At 38.6% G+C, this 24753-nt stretch overlaps 1 protein-coding gene and 2 long non-coding RNA genes across 3 annotated transcripts; 2 read left to right on the plus strand and 1 right to left on the minus strand.

Moving 5' to 3' along the window:
- The first annotated feature begins 475 nt into the window (after positions 1 to 475).
- LOC143212585 (uncharacterized) lies at positions 476 to 4593 on the plus strand. The gene is made up of 2 exons (XM_076431506.1): positions 476 to 966; positions 1464 to 4593. Exons 1-2 carry the CDS (start codon positions 964 to 966, stop codon positions 2406 to 2408), a joined length of 948 nt encoding a protein of 315 aa, XP_076287621.1. The 5' UTR covers positions 476 to 963; the 3' UTR covers positions 2409 to 4593.
- Positions 4594 to 4869: 276 nt separating this feature from the next.
- LOC143212586 (uncharacterized) lies at positions 4870 to 8970 on the plus strand. The gene is made up of 3 exons (XR_013009727.1): positions 4870 to 6758; positions 7396 to 7485; positions 7560 to 8970. It is a non-coding gene; the product is annotated as an uncharacterized LOC143212586 (long non-coding RNA).
- Positions 8971 to 16211: 7241 nt separating this feature from the next.
- Positions 16212 to 18709, minus strand: LOC143212587 (uncharacterized). Its single transcript, XR_013009728.1, has 3 exons — positions 17426 to 18709; positions 16699 to 16788; positions 16212 to 16624 (listed from the first exon to the last, which is right to left on the minus strand). It is a non-coding gene; the product is annotated as an uncharacterized LOC143212587 (long non-coding RNA).
- Between the last annotated feature and the right edge of the window lie 6044 nt (positions 18710 to 24753).

A 24753-nucleotide genomic window follows, 5' to 3' on the forward strand; every position in this document is an offset into this window, starting at 1 on the left:
CGAAATAAAATTATACTTTGTTGATGCCGATGTGTAGGTTAAAATGAACTAGACACTTTGTACGTGTGTGCAAAGAACTAACTATAACTTTGTATTTAATCATCAATTGTGCACGGAAGAAAACGATGATTCTCATACATCGCGTCAAAACCGAATAAGACGCAATGTATATTACATACATACTTCTCCCGCCATGCCAGGCGTGTCCCATAGAGGTGCGAACGCTTCCGACTCGGAATTGTCAACGCGATGTTTAGCCGTTATTAGAGCGCGCCGATGAAAACTTACTTTCAATATGGTCCGGTGATAAACGAGAAGGGAGTTGTTGGTCGGGCCATGGACGAGGCGGCTCCAAAATACTTTGTAGAAGGTGATCGGCACGTCGGAGGCTGGCTTTCCCCATCTGAGCATCACTCGCAACTTCCCTCCGACTAGGCGCGCGCCGGATAACGTCAAGTTCTGCGGTTCTTTGGGAGTTCGGGGTTCTGAAAATAATAAACTGTTTTCGACCTTCCGAGTCGCTAACAAATAATAAAGAGAGTCCGCGCGGTCAAACGGAATGCGGAATGAAGCGATTGCGCCGCATTGTTTCCTTCGTCCGACTTTCGTTTGAATAGAGAAATATTTATTCTCGACTTCGGAGACCCAATAACGATAATTTGTTGTCGTTCGAGGTTCCCCCGTGTCTCATCAGGCCACGATCAAAGGGAACACACAGGGACCGGTAATTGCAGGACAAATGATCGATAATTGCGGTGCAAAAAACTATAATGGCCTTTGCGCGCGCACTCGATATAACGGAGAACGGCCATCGGTGGTGGAAGCCCGGTTGATAAAGGAACGAGGATCGTCGAACGAATGATAATGTCGGCGATAGTGATGGAATGCTTTCGACACGTGGTGCAACGTTCCAGCAAAGGATGATCTAATTACGGCTCAGTTGTCCCTCGACACCTATTTACGATGGTGAGAGCACGAGATTCCGGAGAAATCGCACGTTTTAAGTGAACGTTTTAAGCGAACAAACACGCACGACAGAACACTCTGCTTCGCGATTAACCCTTCGAGGACGGACACATCTAATTCCTGAAGTCGCAAACGTGTAATTTAATTATGAACATAACCGAAGATCAGCACATATTATTCATGCTTCCTATTATTTAACACTCTGACACGTAATTTAGTTTTCTGAGGAAAATATTTATTTAACGGGCTAACAATAAGAAAGTGGACGATTCCAGTGAATTTTAATTCAGCCTGAAATTGAAAGTGTACATACATTTTTTAAGATTCGCAGTAAAACCTGGTCTTAAATAATGGGGAAAATGAACAATACGTAGCGACTGATCTTCTGTTATGCACACAATTGAATGGTAAGTTCGCAGCTTCGTAGGAGCGACAATGGCGAAGTTCGAATTCAAGGAAACGTCAGCGAAAAGTTCATTTAGAATAATCGATTTCAGCAAGTGCTAACGGATCGGATTATCGAAAAGTTCGTGGAAGGCGAGCCTGAGATGAAGACGAACTTCCAAAGTGTGAACCATTGGAACGTTCTCATGAATATGTTGTCGGGTAACTTTCTACCCGTGACGAGCGAGGGAACGAAAATGCCTGTTATTTTGAAACTGTACGTGGCGATGATTTGGGCGATCGAGCTGACGTACCTAAGTGGCTGTATCGCCGGCACATTCTACGTGCCGAAGGAGAAAGCATTGGCGGACAGCACGGTGACCTTTGTGGTTACGTGCGACTTCTTTCTCATCCTGCCGATCATGTACAGCAATAAAGACTCGCTGAAAAGATTGATCGGAACTCTGAACAAGATTTTCGCCGTAAACGATCCGATGCTCAGACCAATTGTAACCGAGCTACTGACGCCGCTTATGAGACTTCAGCAGATTTATATAATTGGTAGCGCAGCTGCGGTCTTCGCATGGACGATGCTACCACTGATTGCGATATTCCAGAAAAACCAGTTCTATTGCACGGATTATCAAGTACCGATGATATTGACGAAGGAACCGTTTTCTGTGGCCATCTTTGTTGCTGGTATGGCGCTTCAGGCTGTCGGCGGTGTTATCATCTTCATCCGAAAAGCCAGCTTGGACGTGTACACTATACATTGGATCCGCTTAATGACCGCTCAGTACAAGTATATGGAGTTGAAATTTATATCGATACTAGAAAAGGACTCCACTTCCATGACGAAGGATACTGTCGCTCAGGAAGTCAGATTGCTCACTCGGCATCATAAAACAGTAGTAAAGTATGCTACGATTCGATTAATGTACCAGTCCCTCCGTTTATGTTTCGAGCGTTATTTTGTACTGGAAAGGAATGTTAGGTATACATTCAGTCGGGAAAGTCTCTATGCACCGATTCAATTGAAGCAGCTTTTCTTATACTAGATCGAACGACTTGAGCTTCCTTCGTGATGCTATTGGGTTCGAACAAAAGTTCGCAGCGTTTCTAAATTAAAATTCGAAGATGAAGTACAAATTCATAGGTTTATTCAATAACGCGATAAGTTACCTCAAAAATGCGAAAAAGATCGGAATGGATGTTATCGAATAAATCTATGAATAAAAACTTTAATTTAATCTTCGAATTTTTATGTAAAAACGCTACGAACTTTTGCTCTAATCCAATAGAAGAATTAGTTTATTACATGACGTGTAACAGAAATTTTTTAGAAAATGATGATTGACAGGAATTGCGAGAAAATATTTTAAAAATAATAATTCATATTGGTTTGGCGGTTTATATCTTGGCTTCCAAAGAAAATTTGAAAATATGTGTTATGCATTTATGTCATTTGTTCATATGTAATCCCAGATAGCACTGAGACGTCTTGAAGACGTCTGTTTCGAGACGTCTTATTGGTTTTCTGGGAAGCAGGATCTAGGATCTTAAATGAAAAACGCGTTAGTGAAATTCACTCTCGCAAGTGTTCTCTCTGCCTTCTCAAAATCGACTGACTAAACGACTGCAGAGAGGATGTCTCTGCCGACTGCAACGAAAAAGAAAGAAAGCCCAGGTCAGTTGGGCTGAAGGCTCTTAGCTTTATCTGCGTTTCAATAACACATGGCTTTTGGGTGTTTTATTACCGATTTCCTTCGGGTCTAAGAGGCCTGGGTTAGGAAATAAACATTTGACCCTCGGTATCTACTTTAATATAACTGAACCGATGTAATGCAGTATTAATTTTTGCCCTTATATTAATACGTCTTTCTTCAGTAAACTACGAATGTCTTCCGAACGTGTTCCGAATCTGAACATCTTGTGTTACAAAACTGTACTTCTTAAAGACGTCTTTCGACGTCCAACAGATGTCCCGTTTTGTAACAAAAGACGTTTCGCAGACGTCCGGAAGACGTTCGTAGGATTTTCGGCATGTCTTTAAGACGTTTTATTGCAGATGTTCAAACGACGACGTCTTTAAGACGTTCTAGCCAGGTTCAGTATGGGACATCTTTAAGACGTTCAAGCGTCGTCCACCTGGGGGTGTTTTTAAGACGTCTCGTGCTGTCTGGAATATTATCTCAGTCATTCTCATATAGTATTACTTCTTTATCATGAGGTAGCTGTACCGATTACTGCGGTATCATGCTTCGATCGTACTTTATTTGAATATTATTCCTAATTTATCATGAAATAATAATATGTGTACACATTTCATGGAAGAATGATATGTTCTGAATGAAAAACAAATTGCTGGCCCTCAAAACCTAATACAACATATGAAAATATGAATTCGAAATATACGAGCGTACGGAAACAAACTACGTATCTAGGCATTCATTTAAATAAATCCTGAGTTGCAGTGTTACGAGCCAGGGCCGCGAGCAGCACGAGTGGCCGGCGAAGGGTTGTTACCCTAGGAATATGATATCAATTTGTTAGTTAAGGAACGCGGACGAACCCAATGCGAAATTGGGGAGCCGCTAGGTTGGATAAATCTCTGCTTGGACAATTGGAATGTCGCGAAAGAACCTAATGCTTAATCAGGGAATCGCTAGGATAATTAGTAAGCCTCGTAACTAGTATAATTTAATTGATACAATCCGAGCGGTAAGATTGTATCGTGTGGGGACGTTCAATTACTTGATTAGAATATTGGGCAATAATTATGGGTTTAATGAATTTGAGTTAATTATCAAAGAACACAAATATATGTAAGAGTGAAGGATATTAAAAACTTTAAATATTTATTGAACACAATTGAAAACAACAATATGAACGTAAACTTAATAATCAATAATTGCGGAACTGTAATTCGTTTTTCCGTAATCGTATCGTATTTAAGTATTTCGTGGTTTTTCGAGCAACTAACTGCGTGAACGCGTCTTTCGTAATAATTTCTCGACGTGATGTTTTGTTTGTCTAACTATTTACATTGGTTACGCAGTCAATCGATATTGTATCGATTGACTCACGCATACACATACAAATATTGTAACACGCAAGTAGATGTTATAGGCGGGTTCTAATTCACTTTTCACTTCACGGGAGAGCGGTACCGCCACTTCACGGGAGAGCGGTACCGCCGAGCGGTATTGCACGAGCATATATTACGTCATATTTTTAATGGAATTATTGCATCATGTTTTTGGGGGAGGGGGAGGGGGGGGAATACAGCCCATATCTTGAAAGGTGGAGGAGGGGGAGGGGCAGTTTCCAGGTATTGCATTCGAGACCAGTTTCCAGGTATTACGAACGTGTCCGAACGTGTTTATGTTTTCACGTCTCTACATGCAAGACTGTTTATGTCAGTCATCGCCATCTAGCTATCGTAAAACACTCATTTGAACGGAGTTCAATGAACGTCTTGTTTAATTTCATAAATAAATACAACGGTCCCCTCTGAAAGATTTATGTAAGGGGACCATACAGCCAGTCAATAATTTTTCTCAACATCGATTTGTCGAGGACCAACGGTTTTTCTCACGTGCGGAGATTTCGATGAACGTCTAATCTCGCGAGTTCGTCTTGTTTACTTTCGTACAACGGTCCCCTCTGAAAGATTTATGTAAGGGGACCATACAGCCAGTCAATAATTTTTCTCAACATCGATTTGTCAAACTTGAGGACCAACTGTTTTTCTCACGTGCGGAGATTTCGATGAACGTATAATCTCAGGAGTTCGATGAACGTCTTGTTTAATTTCGTAAATATACAACGGTCCCCTCTGAAAGATCTTCTTATCGATGTAGTGCAAGAGGACCGTGTCACTGTTTCTGTCTGCCATCGTCATACAGCCAGCTATCGTAAACATTCATTAAAAGTAGCATTTCAAATAATTTCATACATCTTTTTAATGTATAATCTCAGGAGTTCGATAAAGATCTTCTTATCGATGTAGTGTAAGAGGACCGTGTCACTGTTTCTGTCTGCCATCGTCATACAGGCAGCTATCGTATACATTCATTAAAAGTAGCATTTCAAATAATTTCATACATCTTTTTATCGTAGTTGGTTGGGGATGGTAAGAATGAATGAACAGGACGCGATGGAACGCGAAGTCTTCGCAAACGTTCCATTAATGATTAACTGCTGGAGCTTCGAAATGAAATACGGAATCAAAACTGTATGAATACTGAAAAAAATGTAAACTAAGTTTCTCTTGAGATATATTTCTGTCAATTCTTCATCTCCGCTCTCTGTCTCTATCTCCCTGGTTATTACAATTTATGGATAGACCGTATGGTGATTATTAACTTCATCAATCGATTGAATCAGTCTTCGATTTTTCGATGATTTCTTCTTTTAATCATACACATTAATTAATCTTGACTAAAATTTTAATCGATTAATGCCCAACTCTGGGGTATTTGGCCGAAAATCTAGAAAGAAGTCAATTTCTAAATTTTTCCGTTTGTCATGGAATTTTTTCTATCCAACGTAGCTAAAGGTCGCTTGTAGTATACTTCATTGAAAGCCAAGAGATTTTACGCCACGCTTTCTGAAACAGCATCCGTTCATTGGCAATTTTCAAGGGTTTTGAGGAAAATTGTGTAAATTCTTGTATTACAGAAGTTTTTCAGTTAGGTGTACAGAGCACTTTCGCACAGATTTCATTTTGTTATAATTTAAATTAGTATAGTTATTAATATTTGTGAACATAATCAATGATGCTGTAAATTTTTTACGATTATAAAGTTTATCGACGATTTTGTTATCGAGCGGAGATTTCGGCGAACGTCTTATCTCACGAGTTCGATGAACGTCTTGTTTAATTTCGTAAATATACAACGGTCCCCTCTGAAAGATCTTCTTATCGATGTAATGCAAGATGTAAGAGGACCGTGTCGCTGTTTCTGTCTGCCATCGCCATACAGTCAGCTATCGTAAACGCTCATTAAGAGTAGCGTTTCAAATCATTTCTTCCATCTTTTTATTGTAGTTGGTGGGGATGGTAAGAATGAATGAACAGAACGCGATGGAACGCGAAGTCTTCGTGAACGTTCCATCGTTGCAAGCGTTTGTCGTGTTGAGATTCAAAGATCAACCATTTTTCCATACGTGACGGTTTTCGCGTACTGCCCGTTGGACTTGTTGCGTGTGTGTGGAATATTATATGGAGATATTTTTTACATTAGTGGGTAGGGGTATCCATTATAAATTGCTCGTAACAGTCGTCGTATGAAATTATACCATAAGAAAAAACGTCGACAATCAGGATCGCTATACGAAGTTACATCGCGTGTGTGTTTTTATCATCCGACCAGCCAACTTCGCGCATCCCCCTTTCTTCAACGGTAAGTACAATAAAAAAAATTAATAAACGATGTAAAATCTAGTGGAAAAAATTGTGGAAAAAAAATTTATATGCAAAGAGTTAGCCATGTGATCGATGTTTGTCATGACGGCTCGTTCGAACTCTTCGAATTTCGCTTGGGGAAGAACGTTGTTTATCCGACGCTGACAAAAGTCTGCATGGTATGTCAGTAATTTCATACACGGGATTCCATTTAAAGATTTCGGCTATGAAAAATATCAACAGCACGATATATTCGAAGTAATTCAAAATTTTGTGCGCGATTATGCGAATCCTGTCGTAGCGTACAAAGGTGGATGTTTCGAGAGAGAGGCATCCTTCGAAAAATGAAAATAAACTCGATAAATTTGGAAGATTTCAACTCTCCGAAATACGATGTACTAGTTCACGATCCCGTGTATGAAATTGCTGATGACGAACCGTGTCGACTTCACTGTTGGCAACCGACAAAAAACATCACATACCATTGCAGTCTGCGCGAAGTACAAACATTTCGAGCAGGGGTTAACAATTATAAAAACACGTAAAGTATCAGTTATAAAGACGCGACTTCGAATTTTTTCCACGTCAAAACCACAAACACCTCTTTTTACGTTTTTTTTATTTTTTTCACATAGTGTTTCACAATGATTGCGAAATTGGAGATTGATTCTGGGCGAAGCGCGGTATGGACGTCTGAGGATTCGTCAAAGAATCGTCGCTCGAAGGTAAATAAATTTTCAAATAAAAATATCCCAAAGTATATAACATGATATATAACTGTCTATCTGTCTGTTCGCAGGAAACAAAAATAATGAAGACAAATGACAAGAAATTCGCTGCAATAATTATATTTTAATTATTTTTTAATACTTGTATATTTGTATAATTAAAGAGTAGATAAGAGTAACTTTTCACTAATGTAAAAAATATTTCGCTGTATAGGGAGGGGGCGATATTATTACTGTAATTGTTTTCTTTTTAATAAATACGAGTTAATTGTATGAGTAGGAGGACGAGGCGGAGGAGGAGGATTGGTTTTAAATAAAAAATAAGATCTTTCTTATAATTTTTTTATTTGATAAATTATGAAACAGCTAACGAATGAACAGTGCGAGGCACTTATCAACGCAGCGCATTGCAACATTTGTGAAAAACCATGTGAGGAAAAGGATATACGGGTGCGCGATCATTGTCATCTAACAGGACGATATAGAGGCCCCACGCATCAAGATTGCAATTTAAATTACAAAAATTCGTTTTGCATTCCCATAGTTTTCCACAATTTATCCGGGTACGATTCACATTTCATTATCGAAGAAATAGCTAATGCGTTTGAAGATAGTGTCAACGTATTACCAATAACTAAAGAAAAGTATATTTCATTTACAAAAATGTTGAAGATCAGCAATCAGATTCGCGTAATTGTATTAAATTACGATTCATCGATTCGTACAAAAATGTTTGAACACAAGTCTCGACAAATTAGCATCTTTCCTCGACACAAACAAATTGACAATTTTACGCGTTCCGAATTTCAAAATCTTTCCATAGAAAATTTCATGTTGTTGACGCGAAAGGGTGTCTCTTTCCATACGAATATCTCGATTGCGTAGATAAATTAGACGATCTTTGTTTGCGAGTCATTTTACAGTTCGTTGACAGGCGAAACCGTATCCGAACGTGATTATTAGACTGCGGATCTTTATGAAAAATAAAAATTGTCTTCATAAATTGCACAACATAGGAGCCAAATAGAAATATAATTTTTTCTCTAATGATATTAATTAGCTGAAACGAGTACATTGATATTTTTAAATCCTGTTAACCTGTCCACTGCTTTAAATTGCACATACTCATTTTTGCCATAAATGTATAAAATCCGCAGTCTAGTGATTATGTGCATGCCGAGAATGTGTGGAAGCGTTTCAACACAAAAACTTTGGGTGAATACAGGGATCTGTATTTGAAAGCTGATGTTTTGTTACTGGCTGATGTTTTTGAAAATTTTCATAAAAACTTGCATTAAGAGCTACAGTTTAGATCCACCATATTATTACACTTTACCAGGTTTCACGTGGGATGCTATGCTAAAACATATAAAATTAGGTTTGAATTATTAACACAGTGGGCCGGATCGAGAAATTTAGTGACATTTCACGAAAGAGTCGACTCTCTCTCTCTCTCTCTCTCTCTCTCTCTCTCTCTCTCTCTCTCTCTTTCTTTCTCATATCGATTTCTAATAAATTTATATTGCCTCCTAAATGTCCATCAACATCGAAGCTGATAAAATTAATGTTCGTTCACAAAAACTGTAGTTAACATAAATTCACAAAGATAGACATTTTGGGATGCAGTATTTTTCAGCCAAAAAATTGCTTCTTTTCATCGAGGTGTCCTGATTACCCTATTTAATATTTATTCTGGGTCTTTTGTGTAAATGAAAAACAGTCCTTTGCGGTAACAATTAACGCCGTTAGTTGAGGATGGTTGCTCGCAATGTATTAAAAATTAATATTTAATGAAATGAATAAAATCTATATACTTTCTTAGAATTTGCAAGGTGTATTTTTTCATTAGACCTTCCTCTACATATCCCCACAAAAAAATCATATCCGAACCGATCCGATCTTGGAAATTATGATTGTTTAAAGTTATCGGGGACGTCTCACCTGACGCATAGCAACTCACATACATTAAATACCATCCAAATATGAATATTTTTGCAATTGCATTAAAAGTTCGTACCTACCTAAAACAAGTATGTAATTTTTAACAATAATATAGTTAATCTATTAATTTTATTGTTAAAAACATAACGAACGGTAATAATATAACTGGACTAAGAGTTTCATAGTTTTCCTTAGTGAGTATCACTGTTTTTGGGTAAGTATATCTGTCAATTTATCTATGCAGATAAAGCAGTATGTTAATTAGATTACATTTTATATCTGACAATATTTGTAGAATATAATAATTTTAATCTCAGTTTTTATGCATGCAGATATCCAGAAGCTGCAGATTTAATAATTAATTAAACTAAACAAATGGACCAAAAGTTTACCTGTGAACATCAATTTAGAAACGTTTTGCTAAGATTAATTGGCTTATCTTTTATATTTGTTATATTTTTGTTCATATTTTCATCTTTTATAAACACATTACACATACATGAAATAATACGAAATAACAAAGGTTGTAATATATAGAATGAACATGGTCTTAAAACAATTAAATTGAAAAAATTATTTATAATTATTATAAAAAATATCTTTTGACACGCTTGTGAGGCGTTTTTACCTCCTCGAATTTATATTTTACGTATTCTATAAAACATTACATGTATGAAATGTAAATATAAAATACATGTTTAGTAAGAGTAAAAAATAGTTTGGGAGATTATACTTAAACAATTTTATTTTAATACAAAAAATCAATGAAAATTAATTAACAATTATTGTTTAACAAAATAGAAAAAATTTTATTTGTTAACAGTTAAGATTGACTATTTTTTAAATGAATTTTAGTGCAAATTTCATCCCGATATCTCTTATGGTTCTAGAGTTATAACAAAATGTCACTAAATTTCTCGATCCAGCCCACTGTGAGTCACCATGACTCCGCGAATACATAGGATTAAATACCCTGTTTAGAACAAATGCCACTAACGTTCTTGAAAAGAAATTTTGTACAAATTGATGAACAACGCGGTATTCGGTAAAACTATGGAAAAATGTTCGGAATCATGTAGACGTAAACCTCGTGACACGTTGGGGATGGGCTACATGGTGCAGAGGCAATGATCGCGAAACCAAATTTTCCATAAACGCTATGCATTTTCCGAAAACTTTTTTTCAAGAAACCAATCTATGCGGATATGTGCATATTAGATATATCCAAAACCTGCTTGTACGGATTTGATCATGAGTACATGGTTCCTCGATATGGTAAAACCTGTAAGGTAATGTACACAGACACCGACAGCATAATTTATCATATTATGTGTGAGGTCATTTATGAAACCATGAGACGCGATATTAACTGTTTCGACACAAGTGATTATCGATAGAGAATAGGTATAATTTCCTACTTGTAAATAAAAAGGTTCCCGGCTTGATGAAAGACGAGAACAATGGGATGATAATGATGAAATTTGTCGGACTGAGAGCAAAAATGTACACATTGCGTGTAGATGGAAAATCTGATACAAAAAAAAAGCAAAAGGTGTAAAGTCTAACGTTGTAAGGACAACAATATCGTTTGATGATTACATGGGATGTTTGCAAGATGAAATTGTTATGAGTCGTACACAGACATCCATACGATCGAAATTGCACAAAGTGTTCGACGATCGGCTGGAGAACTTCGGAATAAGCTTCCAGGACAATATTAAGAAATTACGTGTAAAAGAAACGCGTCGACCAATCTTGAGAGAGAGATCCATGTATATGATGTTCAACCGTCATATTGCATACTGTACATGCGCTATAGCTGTACCTGTACATGCACTATACCTGTACATGCGCTATACCTGTACCTGTACCTGTCTGTAGCTGTTCCCGTACCTGTCTGTAGCTGTTCCTGTACCTGTTCATACCTGTCTGTAGCTGTTCCTGTACCTGTTCATACCTGTCTGTAGCTGTTCCTGTACCTGTCCATACCTGTCTGTAGCTGTTCATGTACCTGTCTATACCTGTCTGTAGCTGTTCCTGTACCTGTCCATACCTGTCTGTAGCTGTTCATGTACCTGTCTATACCTGTCTGTAGCTGTTCCTGTACCTGTCCATACCTGTCTGTAGCTGTTCATGTACCTGTCTATACCTGTCTGTAGCTGTTCCTGTACCTGTCCATACCTGTCTGTAGCTGTTCCTGTACCTGTCCGTACCTGTCTGTAGCTGTTCATGCACCTGTCCATACCTGTCTGTAGCTGTTCCTGTACCTGTCCATACCTGTCTGTAGCTGTTCCTGTACCTGTCCATACCTGTCTGTAGCTGTTCATGCACCTGTCCATACCTGTCTGTAGCTGTTCCTGAACCTGTCTGTACCTGTCTATAGCTGTCTGTAACTGTACCTGTATCTGTTCCTGTACCCGTCTGTACCTGTCTGTACTTGTCTGCAGCTGTACCCGTAGCTGTTCCTGTACCTGTCTGTACCTGTCTATAGCTGTCTATAGCTGTACCTGTACCTGTACCTGTATTATCGATATAAAGTAGCATCCATCGAGTCATATCAAGTTACCATAAAATCATCAACCTTGAGTCGGTTCCCCTTATCTTTATCTTTTCAAATGCATGTAGGATCGTGTCCGAACGGAAACACGTTCGAACCCCCCTAAAAATAAAAAAAGAAACCAAAAGGGGGGGGGGGTACGAGGATGTAACTTCCACATTACCTCGCGGGAAGTGACGTCACCACAAGCGGTTGTGGACCACACGTGTTGAGCGAAGTTCGAACGTGTTTCCGTTCGGACACGATCCTACATGCATTTGAAAAGATAAAGATAAGGGGAACCGACTCAAGGTTGATGATTTTATGGTAACTTGATATGACTCGATGGATGCTACTTTATATCGATAATACAGGTACAGGTACAGGTACAGCTATAGACAGCTATAGACAGGTACAGACAGGTACAGGAACAGGTACGGGTACAGCTGCAGCCAAGTACAGACAGGTACAGACGGGTACAGGAACAGATACAGGTACAGTTACAGACAGCTATAGACAGGTACAGACAGGTTCAGGAACAGTTACAGACAGGTATGGACAGGTGCATGAACAGCTACAGACAGGTATGGACAGGTACAGGAACAGCTACTTACAGGTATGGACAGGTACAGGAACAGCTACAGACAGGTATAGACAGGTACATGAACAGCTACAGACAGGTATGGACAGGTACAGGAACAGCTACAGACAGGTATAGACAGGTACATGAACAGCGACAGACAGGTATGGACAGGTACAGGAACAGCTACAGACAGGTATAGACAGGTACATGAACAGCTACAGACAGGTATGGACAGGTACAGGAACAGCTACAGACAGGTATGAACAGGTACAGGAACAGCTACAGACAGGTATGAACAGGTACAGGAACAGCTACAGACAGGTACGGGAACAGCTACAGACAGGTACAGGTACAGGTATAGCGCATGTACAGGTATAGTGCATGTACAGGTACAGCTATAGCGCATGTACAGTATGCAATATGACGGTTGAACATCATATACATGGATCTCTCTCTCAAGATTGGTCGACGCGTTTCTTTTACACGTAATTTCTTAATATTGTCCTGGAAGCTTATTCCGAAGTTCTCCAGCCGATCGTCGAACACTTTGTGCAATTTCGATCGTATGGATGTCTGTGTACGACTCATAACAATTTCATCTTGCAAACATCCCATGTAATCATCAAACGATATTGTTGTCCTTACAACGTTAGACTTTACACCTTTTGCTTTTTTTTTGTATCAGATTTTCCATCTACACGCAATGTGTACATTTTTGCTCTCAGTCCGACAAATTTCATCATTATCATCCCATTGTTCTCGTCTTTCATCAAGCCGGGAACCTTTTTATTTACAAGTAGGAAATTATACCTATTCTCTATCGATAATCACTTGTGTCGAAACAGTTAATATCGCGTCTCATGGTTTCATAAATGACCTCACACATAATATGATAAATTATGCTGTCGGTGTCTGTGTACATTACCTTACAGGTTTTACCATATCGAGGAACCATGTACTCATGATCAAATCCGTACAAGCAGGTTTTGGATATATCTAATATGCACATATCCGCATAGATTGGTTTCTTGAAAAAAAGTTTTCGGAAAATGCATAGCGTTTATGGAAAATTTGGTTTCGCGATCATTGCCTCTGCACCATGTAGCCCATCCCCAACGTGTCACGAGGTTTACGTCTACATGATTCCGAACATTTTTCCATAGTTTTACCGAATACCGCGTTGTTCATCAATTTGTACAAAATTTCTTTTCAAGAACGTTAGTGGCATTTGTTCTAAACAGGGTATTTAATCCTATGTATTCGCGGAGTCATGGTGACTCACAGTGGGCTGGATCGAGAAATTTAGTGACATTTTGTTATAACTCTAGAACCATAAGAGATATCGGGATGAAATTTGCACTAAAATTCATTTAAAAAATAGTCAATCTTAACTGTTAACAAATAAAATTTTTTCTATTTTGTTAAACAATAATTGTTAATTAATTTTCATTGATTTTTTGTATTAAAATAAAATTGTTTAAGTATAATCTCCCAAACTATTTTTTACTCTTACTAAACATGTATTTTATATTTACATTTCATACATGTAATGTTTTATAGAATACGTAAAATATAAATTCGAGGAGGTAAAAACGCCTCACAAGCGTGTCAAAAGATATTTTTTATAATAATTATAAATAATTTTTTCAATTTAATTGTTTTAAGACCATGTTCATTCTATATATTACAACCTTTGTTATTTCGTATTATTTCATGTATGTGTAATGTGTTTATAAAAGATGAAAATATGAACAAAAATATAACAAATATAAAAGATAAGCCAATTAATCTTAGCAAAACGTTTCTAAATTGATGTTCACAGGTAAACTTTTGGTCCATTTGTTTAGTTTAATTAATTATTAAATCTGCAGCTTCTGGATATCTGCATGCATAAAAACTGAGATTAAAATTATTATATTCTACAAATATTGTCAGATATAAAATGTAATCTAATTAACATACTGCTTTATCTGCATAGATAAATTGACAGATATACTTACCCAAAAACAGTGATACTCACTAAGGAAAACTATGAAACTCTTAGTCCAGTTATATTATTACCGTTCGTTATGTTTTTAACAATAAAATTAATAGATTAACTATATTATTGTTAAAAATTACATACTTGTTTTAGGTAGGTACGAACTTTTAATGCAATTGCAAAAATATTCATATTTGGATGGTATTTAATGTATGTGAGTTGCTATGCGTCAGGTGAGACGTCCCCGATAACTTTAAACAATCATAATTTCCAAGATCGGATCGGTTCGGATATGATTTTTTTGTGGGGATATGTAGAGGAAGGTCTAATGAAAAAATACACCTTGCAAATTCTAAGAAAGTATATAGATTTTATTCATTTCATTAAATATTAATTTTTAATACATTGCGAGCAACCATCCTCAACTAACGGCGTTAATTGTTACCGCAAAGGACTGTTTTTCATTTACACAAAAGACCCAGAATAAATATTAAATAGGGTAATCAGGACACCTCGATGAAAAGAAGCAATTTTTTGGCTGAAAAATACTGCATCCCAAAATGTCTATCTTTGTGAATTTATGTTAACTACAGTTTTTGTGAACGAACATTAATTTTTTCAGCTTCGATGTTGATGGACATTTAGGAGGCAATATAAATTTATTAGAAATCGATATGAGAAAGAAAGAGAGAGAGAGAGAGAGAGAGAGAGAGAGAGAGAGAGAGTCGACTCTTTCGTGAAATGTCACTAAATTTCTCGATCCGGCCCACTGTGTTAATAATTCAAACCTAATTTTATATGTTTTAGCATAGCATCCCACGTGAAACCTGGTAAAGTGTAATAATATGGTGGATCTAAACTGTAGCTCTTAATGCAAGTTTTTATGAAAATTTTCAAAAACATCAGCCAGTAACAAAACATCAGCTTTCAAATACAGATCCCTGTATTCACCCAAAGTTTTTGTGTTGAAACGCTTCCACACATTCTCGGCATGCACATAATCACTAGACTGCGGATTTTATACATTTATGGCAAAAATGAGTATGTGCAATTTAAAGCAGTGGACAGGTTAACAGGATTTAAAAATATCAATGTACTCGTTTCAGCTAATTAATATCATTAGAGAAAAAATTATATTTCTATTTGGCTCCTATGTTGTGCAATTTATGAAGACAATTTTTATTTTTCATAAAGATCCGCAGTCTAATAATCACGTTCGGATACGGTTTCGCCTGTCAACGAACTGTAAAATGACTCGCAAACAAAGATCGTCTAATTTATCTACGCAATCGAGATATTCGTATGGAAAGAGACACCCTTTCGCGTCAACAACATGAAATTTTCTATGGAAAGATTTTGAAATTCGGAACGCGTAAAATTGTCAATTTGTTTGTGTCGAGGAAAGATGCTAATTTGTCGAGACTTGTGTTCAAACATTTTTGTACGAATCGATGAATCGTAATTTAATACAATTACGCGAATCTGATTGCTGATCTTCAACATTTTTGTAAATGAAATATACTTTTCTTTAGTTATTGGTAATACGTTGACACTATCTTCAAACGCATTAGCTATTTCTTCGATAATGAAATGTGAATCGTACCCGGATAAATTGTGGAAAACTATGGGAATGCAAAACGAATTTTTGTAATTTAAATTGCAATCTTGATCCGTGGGGCCTCTATATCGTCCTGTTAGATGACAATGATCGCGCACCCGTATATCCTTTTCCTCACATGGTTTTTCACAAATGTTGCAATGCGCTGCGTTGATAAGTGCCTCGCACTGTTCATTCGTTAGCTGTTTCATAATTTATCAAATAAAAAAATTATAAGAAAGATCTTATTTTTTATTTAAAACCAATCCTCCTCCTCCGCCTCGTCCTCCTACTCATACAATTAACTCGTATTTATTAAAAAGAAAACAATTACAGTAATAATATCGCCCCCTCCCTATACAGCGAAATATTTTTTACATTAGTGAAAAGTTACTCTTATCTACTCTTTAATTATACAAATATACAAGTATTAAAAAATAATTAAAATATAATTATTGCAGCGAATTTCTTGTCATTTGTCTTCATTATTTTTGTTTCCTGCGAACAGACAGATAGACAGTTATATATCATGTTATATACTTTGGGATATTTTTATTTGAAAATTTATTTACCTTCGAGCGACGATTCTTTGACGAATCCTCAGACGTCCATACCGCGCTTCGCCCAGAATCAATCTCCAATTTCGCAATCATTGTGAAACACTATGTGAAAAAAATAAAAAAAACGTAAAAAGAGGTGTTTGTGGTTTTGACGTGGAAAAAATTCGAAGTCGCGTCTTTATAACTGATACTTTACGTGTTTTTATAATTGTTAACCCCTGCTCGAAATGTTTGTACTTCGCGCAGACTGCAATGGTATGTGATGTTTTTTGTCGGTTGCCAACAGTGAAGTCGACACGGTTCGTCATCAGCAATTTCATACACGGGATCGTGAACTAGTACATCGTATTTCGGAGAGTTGAAATCTTCCAAATTTATCGAGTTTATTTTCATTTTTCGAAGGATGCCTCTCTCTCGAAACATCCACCTTTGTACGCTACGACAGGATTCGCATAATCGCGCACAAAATTTTGAATTACTTCGAATATATCGTGCTGTTGATATTTTTCATAGCCGAAATCTTTAAATGGAATCCCGTGTATGAAATTACTGACATACCATGCAGACTTTTGTCAGCGTCGGATAAACAACGTTCTTCCCCAAGCGAAATTCGAAGAGTTCGAACGAGCCGTCATGACAAACATCGATCACATGGCTAACTCTTTGCATATAAATTTTTTTTCCACAATTTTTTCCACTAGATTTTACATCGTTTATTAATTTTTTTTATTGTACTTACCGTTGAAGAAAGGGGGATGCGCGAAGTTGGCTGGTCGGATGATAAAAACACACACGCGATGTAACTTCGTATAGCGATCCTGATTGTCGACGTTTTTTCTTATGGTATAATTTCATACGACGACTGTTACGAGCAATTTATAATGGATACCCCTACCCACTAATGTAAAAAATATCTCCATATAATATTCCACACACACGCAACAAGTCCAACGGGCAGTACGCGAAAACCGTCACGTATGGAAAAATGGTTGATCTTTGAATCTCAACACGACAAACGCTTGCAACGATGGAACGTTCACGAAGACTTCGCGTTCCATCGCGTTCTGTTCATTCATTCTTACCATCCCCACCAACTACAATAAAAAGATGGAAGAAATGATTTGAAACGCTACTCTTAATGAGCGTTTACGATAGCTGACTGTATGGCGATGGCAGACAGAAACAGCGACACGGTCCTCTTACATCTTGCATTACATCGATAAGAAGATCTTTCAGAGGGGACCGTTGTATATTTACGAAATTAAACAAGACGTTCATCGAACTCGTGAGATAAGACGTTCGCCGAAATCTCCGCTCGATAACAAAATCGTCGATAAACTTTATAATCGTAAAAAATTTACAGCATCATTGATTATGTTCACAAATATTAATAACTATACTAATTTAAATTATAACAAAATGAAATCTGTGCGAAAGTGCTCTGTACACCTAACTGAAAAACTTCTGTAATACAAGAATTTACACAATTTTCCTCAAAACCCTTGAAAATTGCCAATGAACGGATGCTGTTTCAGAAAGCGTGGCGTAAAATCTCTTGGCTTTCAATGAAGTATACTACAAGCGACCTTTAGCTACGTTGGATAGAAAAAATTCCATGACAAACGGAAAAATTTAGAAATTGACTTCTTTCTAGATTTTCGGCCAAATACCCCAGAGTTGGGCATTAATCGATTAAAATTTTAGTCAAGATTAATTAATGTGTATGATTAAAAGAAGAAATCATCGAAAAATCGAAGACTGATTCAATCGATTGATGAAGTTAATAATCACCATACGGTCTATCCATAAATTGTAATAACCAGGGAGATAGAGACAGAGAGCGGAGATGAAGAATTGACAGAAATATATCTCAAGAGGAACTCAGTTTACATTTTTTTCAGTATTCATACAGTTTTGATTCCGTATTTCATTTCGAAGCTCCAGCAGTTAATCATTAATGGAACGTTTGCGAAGACTTCGCGTTCCATCGCGTCCTGTTCATTCATTCTTACCATCCCCAACCAACTACGATAAAAAGATGTATGAAATTATTTGAAATGCTACTCTTAATGAATGTATACGATAGCTGCCTGTATGACGATGGCAGACAGAAACAGTGACACGGTCCTCTTACACTACATCGATAAGAAGATCTTTATCGAACTCCTGAGATTATACATTAAAAAGATGTATGAAATTATTTGAAATGCTACTTTTAATGAATGTTTACGATAGCTGGCTGTATGACGATGGCAGACAGAAACAGTGACACGGTCCTCTTGCACTACATCGATAAGAAGATCTTTCAGAGGGGACCGTTGTATATTTACGAAATTAAACAAGACGTTCATCGAACTCCTGAGATTATACGTTCATCGAAATCTCCGCACGTGAGAAAAACAGTTGGTCCTCAAGTTTGACAAATCGATGTTGAGAAAAATTATTGACTGGCTGTATGGTCCCCTTACATAAATCTTTCAGAGGGGACCGTTGTACGAAAGTAAACAAGACGAACTCGCGAGATTAGACGTTCATCGAAATCTCCGCACGTGAGAAAAACCGTTGGTCCTCGACAAATCGATGTTGAGAAAAATTATTGACTGGCTGTATGGTCCCCTTACATAAATCTTTCAGAGGGGACCGTTGTATATATTTATGAAATTAAACAAGACGTTCATTGAACTCCGTTCAAATGAGTGTTTTACGATAGCTAGATGGCGATGACTGACATAAACAGTCTTGCATGTAGAGACGTGAAAACATAAACACGTTCGGACACGTTCGTAATACCTGGAAACTGGTCTCGAATGCAATACCTGGAAACTGCCCCCCCCCTCCTCCACCTTTCAAAATATGGGCTGTATTCCCCCCCCCTCCCCCACCCCCAAAACATGATGCAATAATTCCATTAAAAATATGACGTAATATATGCTCGTGCAATACCGCTCGGCGGTACCGCTCTCCCGTGAAGTGGCGGTACCGCTCTCCCGTGAAGTGAAAAGTGAATTAGAACCCGCCTATAACATCTACTCACGCATACAGAAAACATTCAAAATCTTGCTCCTACACTCGGCCGTCCTGAAAAGGCATATGTCCTCAGATGCCTTATACATTCATTCAAATACAATCAAATACATTACACACATACAAATATAATCAAACACATGCAAAAATTTTGAAAATCTCGCTCCTACACTCGGCCGTCCTGAAAAAGGGCATATGGCCTCAAATGCCTTCTTCATCACCCTCGCTGACTTCATCTCTTTCATCGCTGACATGTACCCATGGTTTCATATGATCTGCGGATGATGATGTTTCCCACGGCCCTTCGTGTTCGCCAACCTTGGTCAATAAATAGCGATCATTACGCAGTACCCGTGTTATCTCGTATGGACCCAGGAACTTTCCCGCTAGCTTCATCCCTGGTTTGGTTTGCGTCCGCTGGATCGCCACTAGATCGCCTTCCTGGTAGATTTTGGCCCTTTTCCGACGTTTATCATATTGTCTACGATTTTCCTGCTGTATGCGTTGTAGACTCTCCTTCGCCTGCAGGCGTATTTCGTCCCGATCAGCCTCAAACATACTTGTTAATTCGGCCTCAACCAACTCCTTTACCTGCGGATCGTCTTTCAGATGCATTCGTGTGCCGAAGAGCAGGGTGAAAGGAGATGCTCCTGTGCTTCGGTGGGTAGTAGTATTCAGGAATTGTTGCACCGTCGTGAGGTGCTTGTACCAATCTGCGGGGTGTGAGGCGGATATTTTTGATAGCAACGGTATTAATGTCCGGTTCACCCGTTCAACTTGCCCGTTTCCTCGTGGTACGCCCGTAACAATGAGGATATGTTCTATTTTTTCGTTGCTGCTGTAGTCCTTAAAGGCCTGTGACGTGAATGCCGTGCCCCGATCTGAGATTATTCGACGCGGGTTTGCGAAGATTGTCGCCTGTTTCCGCAATCGATCCGTGACTTCCGCGAGATGATCTACATGATAGGTCTCGAGTGGCCTGTCTCCCTTCTCGATCGCGTGTAATAGCCCCTCTCGTTTTCCCTTTTTCCGCTCTGCGAGAATGCAGTCGACGCAGTTATTGACTACCTTCTCAATTTTTGCTCGCATGCCAGAGAACCAATAATCGCGTCGCAGCAGTGCCTCCGTTTTCGCGATAGAGAAATGCCCGTTCTCGTGCGCCTTGCGAGTGACCTGCGTTTGCATTCCCTTCGTTACCACGATACATAATTCGCCGTTTGTTTCGCGTAGTAAAAGCCCCCGTTTTATCGCGTAACCATCGATCCCTCGTTCGTTTACGCCGTTTCTAATTTTTCGCAAGTCGTCATCGCGTTCCTGAGCTTTGCGAATGCGAGCCGTGATGCTGTCCTCGCTTTCGATCGCAAGACATGTCGACGTTGGGTTACGACTAAGCGCATCAACATGTTTCATCGAGGTTCCGGGTCGATGTTCGATCGAATACTCAAATTCTTCGAGCAACAATGCCCAGCGAGCTACTCGAACGCAAAGATCTTTTTTCCGCATGGTCAACGCGAACGCCCGACAATCTGTTACTATTTTAAATGGAATACCGAGCAAATAAACTCTAAATTTCTTTAGAGCTCGTACTATTGCTAATACTTCAAGTTCGTAACTTATATATCGTTGTTTTGTTGTGGTTGTCATTCCACTCGCGTAGTACACAGGGTGAAATGCACCGTCCTCGCTATCACGTTGTAAAAGTATCGTTCCGTAGCCGTGAATAGATGCGTCAGTGTGAAGCTCCGTTTCCCGCTCGGGTCTGTAAATTCGCAAAACTGGCTTTTCGAGTAGAGCTTCCTTGAGTGACTGGAATGCATTTTGTTCTTCCACTCCGGATTTGAATGATACATTGGACTTTAACAATTTCGTTAATGGACGTGCGATCGTGGAATATTCTTTGATAAATTTTCGAAAATATCCAGACAGTCCAAGGAAACTCTGCAATTGCTTGCACGTCGTCGGGGTTGGGAAACGAGCTACCGCTTTCGTTTTATTTTCCGACGGCTGCACCGTGCCTCCTTCCACTATATGTCCGAGGTACTCCACCCGCGTTTTCAAGAAATCGCATTTTGCCCAATTTATTACTAGACCGCATTCCGCCGCCCGTTTAAGAACGTCTTTTAATCGTTGCGTAGCACTTTCATAATTCATTGCAGGAACCACTAAGTCGTCAATGTATGATAAAACAACCTTTTTTCGATTAGATCTTTAAACGCGACGTTTACGAATCTTTGAAAAACTGCAGGTGAATTGCATAAGCCAAACGGAACCTTCAAAAACTCGTACTGCCCATCTGGTACTATGAAAGATGTATATTTACGGCTTTCTGGCTCGACTGTAACGTGGAAAAAGCCATTTCGTAAATCTAATGTACTGTAAATGATAGCGTCGCGTAGAAAATCTAATTGGTCCTCAATTAGTGGAAGGGGGTATCGGTCTCGGATTATCTTCGCGTTTATCTGCCTATAGTCGACGCATAGACGAGCGGTGCCGTCTTTCTTTTTAACTAGAACAATTGGACTCGCGTATTCAGAGAGAGAGAGGGTTATACAATACCGTCGAGTCGGTTAAGCCCTTCTCTCTCGACGGGAGAGAGTCTTCTCGGTCGCTGGTATACCGGTACGTCGTCCTTGACAATAATTTTCATCGTTACCCCGACATCGCGGTTCCCGTCGTGCTTGTATTCGCGAACGGCCGTCTCTAATTCGAGTCGCAGATTCTCGTCTTTAACATGGGAAAGGTCTATCGCGTTGTTTTCGTGCTCGTGGTCCACGTATAGAATTTCGGACGTGATGATTTGCGCTTTTGACCGTTTCGCTAGTACTATTATACCGTCCTTTACCGACCACTCCCGGGCGTTAATGAAATCATAGCCTAACAGCACCCCATATTTTAAAATTGAATTTTCCACGACGTGTAATGTGGCTTCGCGTATTTCGCCGTCGATTATGATTTCCGCGTTGAACTTCTTGAGATTTCTGAATTCTTGAGAGCTTATTCCACGGAGTCGCATTTCTTCGTTGGTTAGCGGAGGTGCACCGATGTCAAGGTATACATTTTCGCGAATCAGCGATACATCACTGCCCGTATCAAGAACGACTACCCCGGCGTACCCGTTAACGCGAATATCTTTTCGGTATTTTGTTTCCTAAGATTCCGCGACAGCGAGGACGTTTTTCACGTTTTCTTTCTTTGTCGGACAATCGCGTGAAATATGACCATATTCGTTGCAGTGAAAACACTTACGACCTTTATCTTGTACGGGGCATTTGAATGTGGAGTGTCCTCGATCGCCGCAGTTGATGCACCCCCTCGTTGTCGTTGCCATCGTTTTTCCGTAATCGTATCGTATTTAACTATTTCGTGGTTTTTTCGAGCAACTAACTGCGTGAACGCGTCTTTCGTAATAATTTCTCGACGTGATGTTTTGTTTGTCTAACTATTTATATTGGTTACGCAGTCAATCGATATCGTATCGATTGACGCGCGCATACACATACAAGTTAGAGATCTCGATTTCACGTGTACCTGAAATACACGTGTACACGTGTAGTTCGGATGTTCGTGTTGAAGTTCGTGTAAAGTTTACTACACGTGTAAACGTGTACTTAGATACACGTGTACACGTGTATTCAAATACACGAATACACGTATCGAAATGTATAATTTCACATGTATTAACCCATCTTTCTATTATATAAAATAGTTCTGTAGTTCTGTCACGCAAAAACTCCGACCGGCGAAGCTTTCTGACGGGAACCGTAAATTGAGCGACGTGACAGTGGGTATTTTTCAGAGAGAAAGAGAGAGAGTGTACGAGAGAAATAGAGCGAGATATTGTATAGCGATAGAGAGAGCAAGAGGGTAAGAGCAGGGGGTGCAAGCTGCCGTGTTAAAGAAGTGGCCAGTATTTCAGCGCCACCTCAGTAGTAGGGCCGAACTAATGGCAGTATATATAGATATAAAGCGGTAGACGGTTGTAAAAAAAACTGTTTACCCCAACAGGATTCGAACCTCGGTCTACCGCTTGGTAGTCCAACTCTTTAGCTGATTTTTTTTTTTTTTTTTTTTTTTTTAAGAGCGTTTATTGTGCCAGAAATAGATATATACATCGGTTATTACAATGAAACTTTGTACGCTCGACAAGTTTGACGGTGTGTGTGTTTTTGTTTGACTAAACTTAATGGCCCGTAGGAACGGGCTCTCGCAGTTTTGCAGCTTTCTATTTTATTGCACTTACTGCAGGTGTGTTTACTTAGGCTAAGAGACGTTTTCTTATCGTATATCATTTAGTTGTGTACAGAAAGGCACGGGGGGAAAAAAAAACTGTACATTTGGACAATGGTTAATTGTTGAAGTAGGAGTTAATCTGGGTAGGGACCCTTTTATGACTGTATTTTTTTTTTTTTTTTTTTTTTTTTACCTGTTTGTCCAGGGGGAAAAATCTGAGTCAAATTATGGTGATGATCCTCTCTTTAAAATTAGTAGTGTTTGTTCGTTTTATTTTTAGAGCTTGCCTAAATCTGATTTTTTTTTTTGTTATCTATAATTTTTTATTATTATTATTTTTTTTTTTTTTTTTATTTTACTGTCGTTAGTTGAGGTCGAGCCACCAATATTTTTTTGTGTTTTTTCTGTGATCGTTTTCCGTGTCGTATTTAGTCAGTTTGTACTTGAATCTTATATCTGTGTTGTCTATGTTTAAGTAGCTGTCGTATTTTAATGTTTTGTTGTAGTTTTTTCTGTTATAGAGGTATATTATTGGGTGTCCGTGCTTGTTTTGTATGAGTCCAGTGGCGTCTAGGTGGATAAATGCTTCCGGAGGTGTTAGTCCTGTATGTCTTGTCTTCTCAAGGTATTGAGGGTTGGGGTAGGAGGAGCTACTAATGAGGCTGTTGTTTTGTACATTTCTGATGTTTGCCCAGTGGTTTCTGACGAGTTTAAGCATATGTAAGTCTATACGTGTGTCTTTTGATTTTTGCAGTAGTTTGTGGTTGCTATAGTATTTCGTGTAGTTTGATTCTGGTGTTTTGTAGGCGTTTA

The sequence above is a fragment of the Lasioglossum baleicum genome, chromosome 10, assembly GCF_051020765.1.
Source record: "Lasioglossum baleicum chromosome 10, iyLasBale1, whole genome shotgun sequence".
In the NCBI taxonomy this organism is placed as follows: Eukaryota; Metazoa; Arthropoda; class Insecta; order Hymenoptera; family Halictidae; genus Lasioglossum; species Lasioglossum baleicum.